At 41.7% G+C, this 17,764-nt stretch overlaps 1 protein-coding gene across 4 annotated transcripts; it reads right to left on the bottom strand.

The window, feature by feature from the left end:
* Window positions 1-6,217: 6,217 nt before the first annotated feature.
* Window positions 6,218-17,413, bottom strand: LOC141164578 (potassium voltage-gated channel subfamily A member 1). Of its 4 annotated transcripts, XM_073649976.1 has the most exons (3): window positions 16,975-17,413; window positions 12,521-12,626; window positions 6,218-12,246 (listed from the first exon to the last, which is right to left on the bottom strand). In XM_073649976.1, the coding sequence occupies exon 3, from the start codon at window positions 11,780-11,782 to the stop codon at window positions 10,310-10,312; it is 1,473 nt and encodes a 490-aa protein (XP_073506077.1). In that variant the 5' UTR covers window positions 11,783-12,246; window positions 12,521-12,626; window positions 16,975-17,413; the 3' UTR covers window positions 6,218-10,309. The 4 variants fall into 4 exon arrangements, with proteins under 4 accessions (XP_073506077.1, XP_073506078.1, XP_073506080.1 ...); XM_073649977.1 differs by lacking the exon at window positions 12,521-12,626; XM_073649979.1 differs by lacking the exons at window positions 12,521-12,626; window positions 16,975-17,413 and adding an exon at window positions 12,886-13,016.
* Window positions 17,414-17,764: the final 351 nt, after the last annotated feature.

The following is a 17,764-nucleotide window of genomic DNA, read 5'->3' as shown; positions in this document are numbered from 1 at the left end:
ATGGAAAGGAGACTGCTGCTCACTGAGCAGCTGCTCACTGGGGTAGATGTGGGGGAGGGTGGTAGTAGGGAGCTGCAGGACAGTGAGGCTGCTAGTTGGGTGACAGTTAGAAGGGGGGGTAGAGGGAAGAGTGCCAGGGAGGCTAGTCCTGATCTGGCACACCCCAATAAGTTTGCAAGGTTGGCAGATGAGGGGAGTGACGGTACAGGGGTAGCACTACTGCAGCAAGGCATGTCCCCTGAAAGCCGGATGAGTGTCAGCTCCAGTAAATAGTAAAATAGGAGAGCAGGGCAGGCCAGGCAGGTGCTGGTAGTGGGGGACTCAATTATTAGGGGAACAGATAGGGCAATCTGTCACAAAGACAGGGATCGTCGAACAGTGTACTGCCTACCTGGCGCTCGAGTCCGGCACGTCGCTGATTGGGTTGACAGATTACTGGGAGGGTCTGGTGAGGATCCAGTGGTCATGGTGCACATTGGCACAAATGACAAAGTTAGAGGTAGGTGGAAGGTACTTAAAGATGATTTCAGGGAATTAGGCTGCAAGCTGAAAGCAAGGACCTCCAAGGTGGTATTCTCTGAAATACTACCGGTACCACGTGCCACGACAGAGAGGCAACGGGAGATTATGGAGATAAATAAGTGGCTCAAGAATTGGTGTAGGAAGGAGGGATTTGGGTTCCTGGAGAACTGGGCCGACTTCTCAGTTGACTACAGACTCTACGCTAGGGACCGGCTGCACCTCAATGGGGAGGGTGCAGCTGTGTTGGAGGAGAAAATGACTAGAAGGTTGGAGGAGTGTTTAAACTAGGGATTGGGGGGGAGGGTATTCATTTTATAGGTGGGGAATATAGTGCAGATAGTGACCTGGACACAAATAAAGAAATTGAGGGTGGGGCTAGAACAGTCAATAAAGTAAGAAGGAATAGAGGTACAGAGAGATACATAAAATGCATGTACACTAATGCCAGAAGCCTCACCAACAAAATGGAGGAATTAGAATTAATTTTGTTGGAAAATAATTATGACATGGTAGGGATATCTGAGACGTGGCTGGACGAGAGCCATGACTGGGCAGTTAATTTACAGGGCTATAGTCTGTTCAGAAATGACCGTACAAACAAGCGAGGAGGGGGGGTGTGTTTATATGTAAAATCATCCTTAAAACCCGTCTTGGGGAGGATATATGTGAACATAATGAAAATGTAGAGTCCCTGTGGGTGGAGATAAGGGGAGGGGGAAAAAATAATAAATTACTGATAGGGGTTTGTTATAAGTCTCCAAAAATAATGGAAATAGCGGAGAATATCCTCGTAAAGCAAATAGATGAAGCAGCGACTCAAGCAAAAGTCATTATTATGGGAGACTTCAACTACCCTGAAATACATTGGGGGACAGAAACCTGTAGTTCAAGCAAAGGTAATAGGTTTTTGACAACTATGAGAGACAATTACCTTTCACAACTGGTTCAGGACCCAACAAGAAGGGGGGCACTGCTAGACCTAATATTAACCAATAGGCCAGACATCATATCAAATATACGAGTTGGGGGTCACTTGGGTAATAGTGATCACAAAATAATACGTTTTCATGTAACCTTTAATAAGATGTGTAGTAGAGGGGTTACAAGGACACTAAACTTCAGGAGGGAAAATTTCCAACGGTTGAGAGATGATCTTAGTGCAATAAACTGGGACGATATCCTGAGACATAAAGCTACACAAAGCAAATGGGAGACATTTATTAGCATCCTGAATAGGACCTGTGCACAATATATACCCTTTGGGAATAAACATGCTAGAAATAGGAGGAAACCACTATGGCTAAATAGAGCTGTAAGGGGCGCAATAAGTGACAAAAAGAAAGCATTTAGAGAACTAAAGCAAGTAGGTAGTGATGAGGCATTAAATAAATATAGAAATTAAATAAATTCTGTAAAAACCAAATCATGGCAGCAAAGATTGAGGCAGAGAGAATCATTGCCAGAGAAAGTAAAAATAACCCCAAAATATCATAACTACATAAATAGTAAAAACTAACAAATGTTAGTATTGGCCCCCTTAAAAATAGTCTGGGGGAAATGGTGGATGAGGATGAGGAAAAAGCCAATATGCTAAATGATTTTTTTTCAACAGTATTTACACAAGAAAACCGCATGACAGAAAACATGATCAGTGATAACAAAAATTCTCCATTAAATGTCACTTGCTTAACCCAGCAGGAAGTACGGCGGCGTCTAAAAATCACTAAAGTTGACAAATCCCCGGGCCCGGATGGGATAATCCCGCGAGTACTGCAGGAATTAAGTAACGTCATAGATAGACCATTATTTTTAATCTTTAAAGATTCCATAATAACAGGGTCTATACCACAGGACTGGCGTATAGCAAATGTGGTGCCAATATTCAAAAAGGGGACAAAAACTGAACTTGGAAATTATAGGCCAGAAGCTTAACCTCTACTGTGGGTAAAATCCTGGAGGGTTTCCTAAGAGATGCTATAATAGAGTATCTGAAGAAGAATAACCTCATGACCCAATATCAACATGGGTTTACAAGGGACCGTTCCTGTCAAACTAATCTGATCAGTTTTTATGAGGAGGCAAGTTCTGGACTGGACCAAGGAAATGCAGTGGATGTGTATATGGACTTTTCAAATGCTTTTGATACGGTTCCACACAAAAGGTTGATATGTAAAATGAGAACAATGGGGATAGGGGAAAATATATGTATGTGGGTTAATAACTGGCTCAGTGATAAGAAACAAAGGGTGGTTATTAATGGAACAAACTCAGACTGGGTCTCAGTTAACAGTGGGGTACCACACGGGTCAGTATTGGGCCCCCTTCTTTTTAACATATTTATTAATGACCTTGTAGGGGACATACAGAGTAATATTTCTATATTTGCAGATAACACTAAACTCTGCAGGGTAATCAATACAGAGGATGACAATTTTATATTACAGGAGGATCTATGTAAACTAGAAGCTTGGGCTGATAAATGGCAAATGAGCTTTAATGGGGATAAATGTAAGGCAATGCACTTGGGCAGAGGAAATAAAATGTATAATTATATGCTTAATTGTAAAACACTGGGCAAAACTGTAACTGAAAAGGACCTGGGTGTATTGGTGGACGACAAGCTCATGTTTAGTGGCCAGTGTCAGGCAGCTGCTGCAAAGGCAAATAAAATAATGGGATGCATTAAAAGAGGCATAGATGCTCATGAGGAGAACAGAATTTTACCTCTATACAAGTCATTAGTGCGACCACACTTAGAATACTGTGTACAGTTCTGGTCTCCGGTGTAAAAGAAAGACATAGCTGAACTAGAGCGGGTGCAGAGAAGAGCAACCAAGGTTATTAGAGGACTGGGGGGTCTGCAATACCAAGACAGGTTATTACACTTGGGGTTATTTACTGTGGAAAAACAAAGGCTTAGGGGTGATCTTATTACTATGTACAAGTATATGAGGGGACAGAACAAAGACCTTTCTACTGATCTTTTTACTCTGAGGCCTGAGACGGGGACAAGGGGGCATCTTCTACGTCTGGAGGAAAGAAGATTTAAACATAATCACAGACGGGGATTCTTTACTGTAAGAGCAGTGAGACTATGGAGCTCTCTGCCGAATGATGTTGTAATGAGTGATTCACTATTAAAATTTAAGAAGGGCCTGGATGCCTTTCTTGAAAAGTATAATATTACAGGTTATAAATACTAGATTCCTTGATAGGGCGTTGATCCAGGGAACTAGTCTGATTGTCGTATGGAGTCGGGAAGGAATTTTTTTCCCCAATGTGGAGCTTAGTGTTTGCCACATGGTTTTTTTTTGCCTTCCTCTGGATCAACAAGTTAGGCTATGGGTTGAACTAGATGGACTTAGTCTTCCTTCAACCTTAAAAACTATGTTACTATGTTACTATGTATGTTACTAATAGAAAACCTAAAGTTGATTGAAGACAAGACAAGACATTGCCGAGAAACTGTTCAAAAAGTCAAAAATAGACTACACATAATAATAAGAACACAAATACAACCAAACCAACACAAAAATGATTTGTGCTGGCCAAGTGTTGACTTCAATGACACTAGTCAATAGTACATCTAATTTAAAAATAATAATAAAACAAAAAATATCACACAATTTCTAATGTAGATCAAATTCATTCTTCTTCAAAAATTGACAATCATACACATTTTTTATATGAACCCTCATTTTGCCTAAGGCAACCAATAAATTACTAATTGTTATTTTTTTCAAAACAGGTTGAGAGTCAGCAAGATGATTGGTTGTTATAAGTCACACTTGTTGACCCTGCTGTAAAAGGCACAATGCAACATAACATAGTCACTCTATGAACTAGGAACTATTGACCACATTGAGGGCTATTAATAAAAAGTTAACAAGTCCTTAAAGCAGTTGTCCCATGAGCATCATATGATCGTTGATGGGTCAACTGCTGGGTCCCCCACTAATAATGGTGTCCAATTTCTCATGCGTGATTAGAGCAGAAGTGATCATGTGTGACCACTGTTCCATTCACTGGTGGTCGCACATGCTCAGTACCGTTCCATTTACACCAAGACATTTGGGCCCTCATTCTCAAGATAGGTGGTTTTTCAGCAGCTGGACCCCAAGTGATCATACATTTATCATCTATTCTGTGGATAGTTAGTAAATGTTTATGAGACAACCACTTAAACTTATTAGTATTTCATTTCCCAGAGGATCATGCAAGGCGTTTAAGTCTCCTCATACTGGCGTGCCAGACCTGGCATGTCACTCTCCACAAGGAGAAATCTTACCCCTTATACCCCAGTCTTAGCCTCTCACCCAGCCAAATCAGATCTAATAATTTGCACTGATGAGAGGCAGTACCTCGAAACAACGTTTCTACAAATTGAGATTCTGATTTGGCTTTTATTCTAAGTCATATTTCAACTCGTTAAAGGGTCGATAATGACTTTTAGGATTGCTACCTTCTATAGGTGGCAATAGAGTTCAAGTCTTCTACTTCTCTGAAGAGACAATTTGCATATTTAATTTTCCAGAGAAGCATGCAAGGCATTTAAGTCTCCTCATACTGACATGCCAGACCTGGCATGTCACTCTACGCAAGGAGAAACCTTACCCCTTAGATCCCAAACTTATTAGTAAAAATACATGTAAACATACATAAAAGAAAAAAAAAGGTCTGGGTTTTAGTTTTTATTCGGGTTTTTTTTCATAAACAGAACCACTCTTCTCCAACCGCAGCACAACTACTACTTGAATAGTGTCGAGCCGCAACACCAGACAAGATTACTGTCACGCACAGTGTGGGAAAGACTAAGTGCAACACATAGGGATGAGGGGAAGGAAGCCCAAACACTAGGGAAAGGGGGAGTGGAGACCTCCTAGGCAGATCTAATAACACCCTGCCTCCTCTACTGTCCATATATTGGTTCCACACCAATCGCCGAGCAGGAAACCTAAGCCCAGTATACCCCTAGAGCAAGGCAATGGATAGGGAGGAAGGGGGATGAGCACTGGTCAGTCCCTATTACAAACCAATGATAACAAGGGAGAGAAACAAAGGGGGAAAAACTCAGCTTGAGCAGGCACCAGAGAGACAACACCAAACGTCCTCCAAGGGCACCAGAGAGGAAGCAAGCTGACAACTAAAGCTCCAAGCCTTCAAAAGGGAAAATGTGAATATTACGGGTGACTCCCTGAAGCAGACTGAGAGTTCATAAACACCCAGGCCAAGATGTGTCAATCAGAGCAGGATGGAGGTTGCCGCTGGGTCCAAAAGTCAGAAGGATTAAGAAGGCATCTGCAATGCCAAACGCAGAGACCGTCTGCAGCCAGATGCAGAGCAACTGTTGCATCTGACACACCCGTGACAATTACAGGCAAGAGTGGCACTGTATCTGGACCAAAATGCAGACTTTTATCAACCTCAAGAAACCTTTTATGTGTTTGTGAGTCATTTTCTTAAAACAAATAATAATAATAATAATAATAATAATATTAATAATATCCAAAATTATAAAAAAAACAAAAAAAAAACCACAATTACTAGCATCAGCATATACCGCCATATTTACAGCAGTTGTAAAAAAATAAAACAAATAAATTGAAGCAAATTCAATGTTATTAATGCATGCAAAATATACCTTAAAAATATGTTTTACATTGATCCATTAAAAGAATTCAAAAGTAAGCAAAACTTGTAAAAAAAATTATATTTATTTAGTATTTTTTTTAAATAACAAGCAATTTGTCAAGTGCACGTTCAGGTCTACAAAGACATTTGAGCGCATTTGAAAAAGGTAAGAGATTCGTCAGACTTTTTTTTTTTTTCATTTTGCAGATCTGCATGCCTAGGCTATGAGAATTTATCCCTGTACTTCAAACATAGGATTATCCAAATGGGCGGAGTTACAATGAGAAAAGCATCATTCACACACCCCAGACTGCACCCCAAGTAAATGTACCCCTAACCTTTTCCAAAAAAAAAAATTCAAAAATTCCAAAATAAAATAAATAAAAATAAAAAGTCAATTCATGCAGCACTTTTTTTTTTGTACTCATGCAGAAATATTAAGTCCTTAAAACAAATTTATGGGAACCCACCCCCAAATCCTTTAAACCATGTTGCCAGTTGAGCCTTTGTCTGATGTTACTTTAACCACCTTATTCAGCTTCAAGCAAAGAACATTTTATTGCAACTTTACTGAATGCAGCAGTAATAATGCAATTTGGAGGAAAAAAAAATAAAAAAAATTTTTTTAAATAAAAAAGAAGTTTTTTTGTGTGTTTAATACCTTAATAAGAAAGGGGCAACCAAGATTTTGTTTGGTGCTTTTTGCGAAGCTTAACACCATGTATTACGATTTTAAAATTTTGGATTTTTCAAGATTTTTGTTTTGCGCTTTTTGCATTGTACTTGGAAGCTGAACACCATGTATTATGATTTTAATTTTTTATTTTTATTTTTGGGGGGTGAAGATGAATAAAAGAAAAAAAAAAGATAATTCCGTCCAACAAGTGCAACTTTGTCCAAAGACTCTCAAGCTAGGGAGTTACCAGGTCTTTGTTTTTTCCTTTTTTTGTACAGAAAATATTATCCTTTTTGTCTTATTTAATTTTTCCTTTCTGTACCTTGATGTCTGTTGTCATCAAGGCCTCCTATTAGTCCAGAAGGGTTTTGTACCAATTCTTAGCATTTACTTTTATTTATTTTTTGCCTATTTTTTATTATTATGACATAGTGTTAACTTGCATAAAACCAAACACCTTTTGAGGATAATTTTTCACCTTTTGAGGATAATTTTTCACTATTCAAGGATAATTTTTCACCTTTCGAGGATAATTTTTCACAGTTCGAGGATAATTTTTCACCTTTTGAGGATAATTTTTCACCTTTCGAGGATAATTTTTCACTATTCAAGGATCATTTTTGTACCTTTCGAGGATAATTTTTCACCTTTTGAGGATAATTTTTCACTATTCAAGGATAAATTTTGACCTTTCGAGGATAACTTTTCACCATTCGAGGATAATTTTTCATCTTTTCAGTATAATTATTCACTATTCAAGGACAAATTTTCACCTTTCAAAAATAATTTTTCACCGTTCGAGGATAATTTTTCATCTTTCGGGGACAATTTTTAAGCAGATTTCAAATCCAGATTATTTTAATTCAGATCCTTTCAAAATTTTACATCCCACACTAAAATTAAAGTAGAATTTGCCCTTTTTTAAAAAGATTGGTTGGGTATGGGTTAGCATTGATGAGGGGTAGGCATCTATAATACACCAGTATAGCCAACAGCTCTGAAAATACATCATCCTAACACTTTTTTTTTTTTTTTATTTTGGGTACAAAAATTTTTCGAAAAATGTTGGCAGTGTGCGTATAAATCATAGAACTTTGCAGCATAGCATTGCATATGTCTTGGTGGATACCGTTGCAAGGATCGAAGCTCAACTGAGGAATGATGACTTTGTATAAAAAAATAACGGAAGTTTGTTAAGTGCATAACTTTTTCCTTTACAGGTAAAAAGTTTGAAAAACTTTTTTTTTACAGCACATTCACAATATAAAACTTTTTTTTTTTGTACCTCATCGCGAAAGAAATTAAAAGCAATAGTAACACAAATGGTCAATAAACATCCAAGCATACACTGGCCCTTTTTTTTTTCTTTATATATATCAATATATTCCCTTGAACACAAGAGGATAGCACGCCCCCTAGGGATTTATCCTGGTAATGTCATGTCACCTAAATTTTTTCTTTTTTTTATTTCATTTTTAGAATTTTTTTTTCTTTTTAACTCTACAGTTCCTGTCCTTTTTTTTTGTGTTAGCTCTATTCACGGAGGCACTTTCAGCAAGTCAGTGAAGAAAGAATAAAGGCACTAGCAACTATCTAGATCATTCTCTGGTCTCTAGAGTTTCCGTAGCAAATTCTAGAGGAATAATAATAATAATAAAAAAAAAAGTTTATGGACGTCAAATAATAAAAGCATAAGATGTCTGCATTTTTTTTTGTTCTTTTTTTTTTTAATGCATACAGTTAATGGTAAATTACATTCTGAGGCTGTAGCAATATACACGCATCTGCACCATTTCAGTAAGTCTATGCTTTGCTTTGATTTTCTTCGGTATCATTACATACTGTTCATTTTGACTTTTAAGAAGCCATATAATAATCCTAGGATTTTATTATAGTATTTTATATTATTTTTAGTTGTTTTTTTTTTGTATGCCTGGAGATACGTTAGCATATTTCCCTGAGATATACTACAGGAAAAAAAAATCATTAGGCCCTTAAATTCCATCTGGCTCCTAATCCAATATGAACATTGACTTTTTAATTTTTTTTTTTTTATTATTTTTTTTTCTAGAATACTGATATCATGCATAAATTAGTTCAGATTACACCTTAGTCAAGTAGGCCATAATGCTGAATATTTTAACATGCTTGGTCTTCAGTAAAAGATTATTGTCTCCGTTTTTTGTTTTTTTTTACTTACTATGCATTTACATACAGTACCGTAAATTACTAATTTTAAAATTGTCGTTTGTTTTTTTTTCCTTTGTTGTTTTTTTTTCTTTTTTTTTTTTTTTTGTATTATTTTTCTGAAATTAGGAGTGCACTTTTGGTGAATGCAAATAATAGCCGTCGAACAAAAAAAAAAAAGACACAAATAAATAAATTAATTAAAAAAAAATGAATCATGTTCTTCTTTTACACTTAAAGGCCCACGGCGTCTTGCGCCGAGGGGCCGTTGCATTTCACACAAAAAGCCAAAATAAAATTAAAAATAATAATAATAATTAAAGAAATAAATAAAACTTATCCCCCATATTGGTTTGAGGTAACATTTCAGGCATGCTAGATTACCAAATAAATACATTTAGGTATCAAAGTTGAAAAAACATGCGTAATGAGTTAATACCATTGTGCTGTATTGCAACAAGAATGGGGTGAGAGAAGAAAAGGGAGGGCGAGAGGGGTCAAAAGATTAGGGGGTTGCATCCAAGTTTTGTGAACCAAATCGAAATTTAAAAAAAATAATAATAATAATAATCGAGTTGATATCATCTGCATATAAGAAAAAAAACTCTAGCAGCAATTGCAGATGTATGTCTTTTTTTTTTCCATTTAAATGACTTAGTATTGTGTAAGTCCCTGTCCCTTTAAGATGAAGCAAAAGTCATGGATTGATTCCTAAGGTGCTTTATGAATCAGTAGGTCATCGGTCAGTGCATATTATTTCATTGGATAGTAATACATTTCTTCAGATCAAAGTGTTTTGGTTTTTTTGCATACTTCGCGGTTAACCCCTTAGATGCACTTCCTCGGATGCTCTACGTAGTCGTCTTTGTAAAAAAAAACAACAAAAAAAAAAGTATTGTAAATCCATGCATATCTCTTGGTTGCCATTTAAGATAGACAAGCAAGGAAAGGGGTGGGGGTGAAAGTGTTAATAGCTTGCTGTCCTGTAGTACCTTTTTTTTTTAAACCCTTTCACTATCACAACCAGTTTGGGACATACTTTTTTTATTTTTTTTTACGCTTCACCGGTTGGTTGGAAGGAAGAAGAAGAAGAACCGAAAAAATATCCCATTTAAAAAATAAATGATTAATAGTTAATCTTTCACGGATCCTGAAAGCTTCTTGGTTCGCTGAGCACAAATTCGCAATGCAACAATGCATTAACGATGAGAAGGTAAAGCATTCAAAGACTAGTTTTAAAGCATCTACAGAAAGTGGCCGAGCCATTGACATCCTGCAGCTCTGGACCTCGATCTACACGTCTGTCAGTAGCTTGCTTTTGTTAACACAGTTCTGATTGGCTACGGTGCAGTTGCCAGTTCTGAGATTGGCCTCTCTAAAATTATCTATGCTATTATTCAGGTCCTCTTCGATCTCCATGTACTCGGATTTGCTCATAGTCGAAGAGCTGCGTCGACTCAGATCACTGTCAGAGGCTAAATTGGGGCAACTAACATGAAGTAACTGAGCCTGTTCCTCCCCTTCAGTTTCTCGGTGGTAGAAGTAGTTGAAGTTGGACACGATGACAGGTACAGGCAGGGCAATTGTCAGGACACCAGCAATGGCACACAAGGAGCCCACGATTTTGCCTCCAATTGTCACAGGGTACATGTCACCATAGCCCACAGTGGTCATGGATACCACCGCCCACCAGAAAGCATCAGGGATACTTGTAAAATGAGAGTCATCCTCTTCTGCTTCAGCAAAGTACACTGCGCTGGAGAACAAGATGACCCCAATGAATAGAAAAAAGATTAGCAACCCTAGTTCTCTCATGCTAGCTTTCAAGGTTTGTCCCAAAATCTGGAGGCCCTTAGAATGTCTGGAGAGTTTGAAGATTCTAAAGACTCTTACCAGTCTGATGACCCTCAGGATGGCCAAAGATGTTGCCTGCTCCCCCCCTTTTTGGGGACCATCTTGCTCGGCCATTTCAGTCCCCAAGGTGATAAAGTATGGGATGATGGCCACTATGTCAATAAAGTTCATGAGGTTTTTGAAGAACTCCGGTTTGCTGGGACAAGCAAAGAACCTTACCACCAACTCGAAGGAGAACCAGATGATGCAAAGGGTTTCCACCACAAAGAAGGGATCCGTGAAGATGTTGGATTTGAAGAAAACTGTACTGTTGTCCACCCTGCGACTGAAGATCCGGTCTTCTTTCAACTCTGGTAAAGTCTCCAAGCAGAAAATAACAATAGAGATGAGGATGACCATGACTGATACTATGGCGATGATCCTGGCTGGTCCTGAGCTCTCGGGGAACTCAAACAAAAGCCACACCTGACGCTGGAACTCTTTTTCGGGCAAAGGGCGCTCCTCTTCTTTTATAAAGCCCTCATCCTCACGAAATTTCTCCATCGCTTCTTCTCCAAGTTCGTAAAACTTGATCTCTTCGGAAAACATGTCCAGGGGTACGTTGACTGGCCTTCGAAGCCTGCCCCCGGACTGGTAGTAATACAATATGGCATCAAAACTGGGCCTGTTGCGATCAAAAAAGTACTCATTCCTAAGAGGGTCAAAGTAACGCATCCTCTTTTTGGGGTTCCCAAGCAAAGTATTGGGAAATTGGGCTAAGGTCTTTAACTGGGTCTCAAAGCGTAGCCCAGCCACGTTGATGACCACCCTCTCACAGCACTCATGATCATCATGGTCTGGCTGGTAGCTGTCTTGAGGGTGCCCAGGTAGGGCTGAGGTCTCGTCCATGTTCTCCCCAGCAATCACGGTCATTTTTCTGCAGGGGAGGAGGGGTGGGGAAGGAGGAGCTGCTAGGAATAACCACTTTGATGCTGCAGCACCCTCCTTCTACCCCTTGACTTTCTTCCGTATAGACTGCCAGGTCCCTCAGGGTCTTCAAAGCAAACGAAACAGGGTAGGTGATGCAGATCTTTTGCCACACAGAAGCCCCCCAAAAAATAATAAAAAAAAAACAAAAACTGTCCTTATGGAAATTTTGCAAAAAAAACAAACAAATAATATAAGATCTTTCCTGTTTCTTCCCTCTACTGCAGCAGGTCAGTTCTCCTATCTGAGTTCTACCATTGCTGTAATGCTGTCACAGCTCCCCAAACATGAAATGCTGTAGGGATGGATGCTACGGTCTTTGCCAACTCAGCAGATTTTTCCTCCTGCTTTCCCCTCCTTTTTGTATTCACAGGTAAACCAGAAGATCACGCCAGTGCGGTAGATGAATGCTGCAGGGGGAATATTAAAAAAAAAAGAAAAGAAAAAGTACTAAAAAAAAAAGCGTAAAGACATAGGAAATATTCCAAAAAGCATAACAAGGAGGGACGTAAGAAAAAAACATGCAGAGTGCCTATCGCAGGGGATAACAGCTCTATGCACATTCCTTCACTAGGCACTAAGTTAAGTTCACAACACAAGCACCAGACACCAAATCACATTGCTGCATTGCATGGATTGCAGGGTAAAGGAGGGGGGAATGTAAGCCGGTGCTGTTCACCTTACCTTGTGTGGGTGCTGCTGCAGCAGGATGAGAAGTAATAGCAGGCTGGGAATGCGTCAAGCCTTGCAGTATACAGGGAGGCACATGCAAAGGCGAGCTCCTGTGCCCCTTAAATGCACAATAAAGCCCATGTTAGTCCTGCCGAGCTGCCCAATTCTGCATTAAAAAAGCAAAAAGCTGCTGCATAGAGAGTCATCCAAAGAAACAAATCATGCTTTAATCCTCACTCCTTGTGTATGGTAGCGATGCACCAGTCCCGGGGATGTGCTGAGCAGCTGCATCATCGGAGCAGCAGCCCTCGCTAGAGCGGTAATGAGCCTGGTATGGCTAAGTCGGAATACATTAAGGGGGAATAGCAAACTCTAACCATTTATTGACGTTGCAGTATCAGCAGAAACATGAGAGCTGTTTGGTGCAGGCAGGAACAGATCCTCCCTGGGTATCACAAGTCCAGCCATACTACAATCCTATAGGCTTTTACTGCTAAGAGACAGGGAAAAACAAGGCAGTGTTTTTTTTTTTTTTTCCAAGGGGATTCACATTGAGACGCAATGCAGGCAGCATGCAATGCAAGCAACAGAACCCCCTCCCCTTCCTCCTACTCCATGTGGGCATCCAGCAAATGATCTATTAGCCATGATCACCCCCCCCAACAATGTGAACATGATGTGGGAGGAGAGAAATGGCTTCACGTGTAGAAGCACAACCAGCAAACAGTCCACGAGAGGCGGCAGTGCCAGGTGCCAGCTGTCCTCACCACTTACATGCAAGTGGCAATCCAATTCATCACAGGGTGGCTTTACAGTGCCCACTCATCTATGCCGTGCACATATGGTGGCCAAAGATACCCCCCCCCCCCTTAGGATCTAGATTAATACCGCTGCTGCCTGCAATAAACTGGGATGTCAATGTGTATAACTATATCTAGGGTGAGATCACCCTAATTTCTCCCATCAGCAGTGGGGGTGAGACCTTCCTGGGGCTTGGTCCTCCACCAGAATTAATAAGGGGAATAACCTGGGCAACTCTATACTCTACTGGTTTCCCAATGCCCTTACTTCACTAGGCAAGTGGTCCCCGATCTAGGTCCTGTAGACTTGCTATCAACACATCCATCTACTCCACTAGTACCAATTCCAAGCTTGCCATAAAGTCAACGGAGTACTCAATGCCAATGATAAGTACATAATTACTAGTCAGGCCATGTAGCTCTTCACTCTGCTAGTCAGGCAAAGTGCCCCCTTACTCTACTGGTCTCCCAGTCCTCCCCTTTACTCCACCAGTCACCCAACATCGCCTTTACGCCACCATTCACCTAGTGCCGCCCATTTACTCTACCTTTGACCCAGTGTCCCCCTTTACTCTACCAGTCACCCAGTGTCCTGCTTTATTTTACCAGTCTCCCAGTGCCCCCTTTATTCTACATTTGGGCCGGTGCCCCCTCTACACGTCCAGTCGCCCAGTGGTCCTCTTTAGTTTACCAGTTTAGTTTTACCAGTGCTCCCCATTAAGCCACAAGTCATCAATAGCTCTCCTTTACTCCAGTCAGCCAGTGATCCCCTTTACCAGTCATCCAGTGTCCCCCTCTACCAGTTTCCCATTGCCCCCATTTACTCTACTAGTCCACTTTACTCCACAAGTCAACCAGAATTCCACTTTACTTCAGTCAGCACTCCCTTTCACTCCACCAGTCACCCAGTGCCCTCCATTACTCTAACTGTGGGCCGGTGCCCTCCTTTATTAAATCAGTCGCCAAGTGGTCCCGTTTATTTTACCAGTCACCCAGTGCACCCATTCCCCTTTACTGCAGTCAGCTAGTGCTCCCAATCACGCCATAAATCACCAATAGCTCCCTTTTACTCCAGTCACCCAGTGCTCCCCATTACTTCATCAGTCACCCAGTGCATTGCTTTACGCCAGTCAGACAGTAATCTCAGTCACTCCACCAGTCATCCAGTGCCCACTTTTAATCTGCCAGTCATTCAGTGCTCCTCTTTACTTCAGTCACCCAGTGCTTTCTTTTACTCCACCAGTCAATCAGCGCTTTCTATTACTCCACCAGTCATCCAGTGCTTCCCATTATTCCACCAGTCATCCAGTGCTTCCCATTATTCCACCAGTCATCCAGTGCTTCCCATTATACCACCAGTCATCCAGTGCTTTCAATTACTCCACCAGTCACTCAGTGCTCTCTATTTACTCCACCAGTCATCCAGTGCTTTCTATTACTCCACCAGTCACTCAGTGCTCTCTATTTACTTCACCAGTCATCCAGTGCTTTCCATTATTCCATCAGTCATCCAGTGCTTCCCATTACTCCACCTGTCACCCACTGCTCTCTATTTATTCCACCAGTCACCCAGTGCTTCCCATTACTACACCAGTCATCCAGTGCTTTCTATTACTCCACCAGTCATCCTGTGCTTCCCATTATTCCATCAGTCATCCAGTGCTTCCCATTATTCCACCAGTCATCCTGTGCTTCCCATTATTCCATCAGTCATCCAGTGCTTCCCATTATACCACCAGTCATCCAGTGCTTCCCATTATTCCACCAGTCATCCTGTGCTTCCCATTATTCCATCAGTCATCCAGTGCTTCCCATTATTCCACCAGTCATCCAGTGCTTCCCATTATACCACCAGTCATCCAGTGCTTTCAATTACTCCACTAGTCACTCAGTGCTCTCTATTTACTCCACCAGTCATCCAGTGCTTTCTATTACTCCACCAGTCACCCAGTGCTCTCTATTTACTTCACCAGTCATCCAGTGCTTTCCATTATTCCATCAGTCATCCAGTGCTTCCCATTATTCCATCAGTCATCCAGTGCTTCCCATTACTCCACCTGTCACCCACTGCTCTCTATTTATTCCACCAGTCACCCAGTGCATTCCTTATCTCCACCAGTCATCCAGTGCTTCCCATTACTACACCAGTCATCCAGTGCTTTCTATTACTCCACCAGTCATCCAGTGCTTCCCATTACTCCACCAGTCATCCAGTGCTTTCTATTACTCCTCCAATCATTCAGTGCTATCCATTACTCCACCAGTCAGCAGTGCTTCTCATTATGGCACCAGTCACCCATTGCTCTCTCTTTACTTCCCCAGTCACCCCGTGAATTCCTTTTCTCTACCAATCATCCAGTGCTTCCATTACTCCACCAGTCACCCAGTGCATTCCTTTATGCCACCAGTCACTCAGAGCTTCCCATTACTCTACCAGTCAACCATTGCTCTCCCTTTACTCCACCAGTCAGTGCTTCCCATTACTCCACCAGTCACCCAATGCTTCCCTTTACTCCGCCAGTCAGTCAGTGCTTCCCATTACTCCACCAGTCACTCAATGCTTCCCATTAGTCCACCAGTCACCCAGTGCTTCCCATTACTCCACCAGTCAACCACTGTTCTCCCTTTACTCCATCAGCCAATCAGTGCTTCCCATTACTACACCAATCACCCAATGCTTCCCTTTACTCCACCAGTCACTCAGCGCTTCCAATTACTCCACCAGTCCACCATTTCTCTCCCTTCACTCCACCAGTCCACCATTTCTCTCCCTTCACTCCACCAGTCAGTCAGTGCTTACCATTACTCCACCAGTCACCCAGTGCTTCCCATTACTCCACCAATCATTCAGCGCTTCCCATTACTCCACCAATCCACCATTGCTTTCCCTTTACTCCACCAGTCAGTCAGTGCTTACCATTACTCCACCAGTCACCCAATGCTTCCCAATAGTCCACCAGTCACCACTGCATTCCTTTACTCCACCAGTCATTCAGCGCTTACCATTACTCCACCAGTCCATCATTGCTCTCCCTTTACTCAACCAGTCAGTGCTTCCCATTACTCCACCAATCACCCAGTGCTTCCCATTAGTCCACCAGTCACCCATTGCTCTCTCTTTAGTCCACCAGTCACCCAGTGCATTCCTTTTCTCCATCAGCCATCCAGCACTTCCCATTACTCCACCAGTCACCCAATGCTTCCCATTACTCCACCAGTCATCCAGAGCTTCCTATTACTCCACCAGTCACCCAGTGCTTCCCATTAGTCCACCAGTCACCCAGTGCATTCCTTTTCTCCATCAGCCATCCAGCGCTTCCCATTACTCCACCAGTCATCAAAGAAAATTATCCCCAAACTCAGTGTATACATCACCCCCACATCTGCTGCCAAAGCACCCCCAAACCACACATCCAACCTGAACTAAAAACCAGTCATTCCCAGGCTCAGTCATCAGTCAGTGATTAGTCACAGAACCCCATTTTACTTGCAGGCAAGGCAGTGCCCCCCTCTATTCCACCAATGATACAATGTATTTCTATCTGCATACAGGCAAGCACATCCCAGGCTCTGTCCTCTCCCAGTACTCTATGTGCTGCTGCAGTCATGACAGCTTTTGCTTTCCCGACAATTGATTTTTAGGTTAGTAGATCAAGAGGCACATACCATGGTCCATGATCATGACAGGTCACTGGAGTCAGGCATTACATGGTGGGCTCCTGGCTGTCAGTCGCAGAGCAGGGATTCCTTCCTTCCACATTGCGATGCTACAATGTAGCAAGATGCCAACACACTGACTGCTGCTGCGTCTCTCTCATCCCCCTTGCAGTTTGCTCTGCAGCACTTTCCACAAGCTGCATACTATTCTCTAGCTGGATTCCCAGCTGTGGTTATAAAATGCTAATGACCAGACTGTGAAGGCTGCACACAGTGTGGGATCCTGTGCAGAGCAGTCATGCCTGCAGCCTGTGCACTGTGTCAGGCACTGTCATGGCTCTGCCTGCGCTGCTCATCATGATTCTTGTCATAGTGTCACCAGGCTCTGCAGAGCTCAGTGCTGGCAGCAGCTTCTCCATTCAAGCTCTGTCTTATATCCCTTGTCTACTGATCACAGGCTCAGTTTTACAGCCCAAGCTGCTGCAGAAGCTCTTAAAAAATCAATCAGCCTTATTAGCAAAAAAAAATTGATTTACTGTATCATACATAACTAGGAGGATGGCAATTTAGGAGACTAATACTACTGGTGGGGGGGTGGGGGGGGAGCAATGCCTGTTTAATGGACTGGGATGTTTGCTTTTGGGTTCTAGAAACTGCGCCATTTCAGTGCTGGAGCTGCGAAAAATTTGGAGATAGCAGGTGACCTGTGCTGCTGGTTTGTATCCATCCGATCAACGAAGCGCACTACCAACCAATCGAGGAGTCAGAATCAGGAAAAAGTGTTGGGAGTGCAGTTTAT

The sequence above is a fragment of the Phyllobates terribilis genome, unplaced genomic scaffold, assembly GCF_046119375.1.
Source record: "Phyllobates terribilis strain yellow unplaced genomic scaffold, ASM4611937v1 Scaffold_10__3_contigs__length_209671492, whole genome shotgun sequence".
NCBI classification, from domain to species: domain Eukaryota; kingdom Metazoa; phylum Chordata; class Amphibia; order Anura; family Dendrobatidae; genus Phyllobates; species Phyllobates terribilis.
Note: the sequence above shows the minus strand (reverse complement) of the source record. Positions and strands in the feature narration are given on the sequence as shown.

What these genes read in the sequence shown, in the direction of transcription:
- LOC141164578 (XM_073649976.1), bottom strand. Translation starts at nt 11,782, where the DNA reads ATGACCGTGATTGCTGGGGAGAACATGGACGAGACCTCAGCCCTACCT.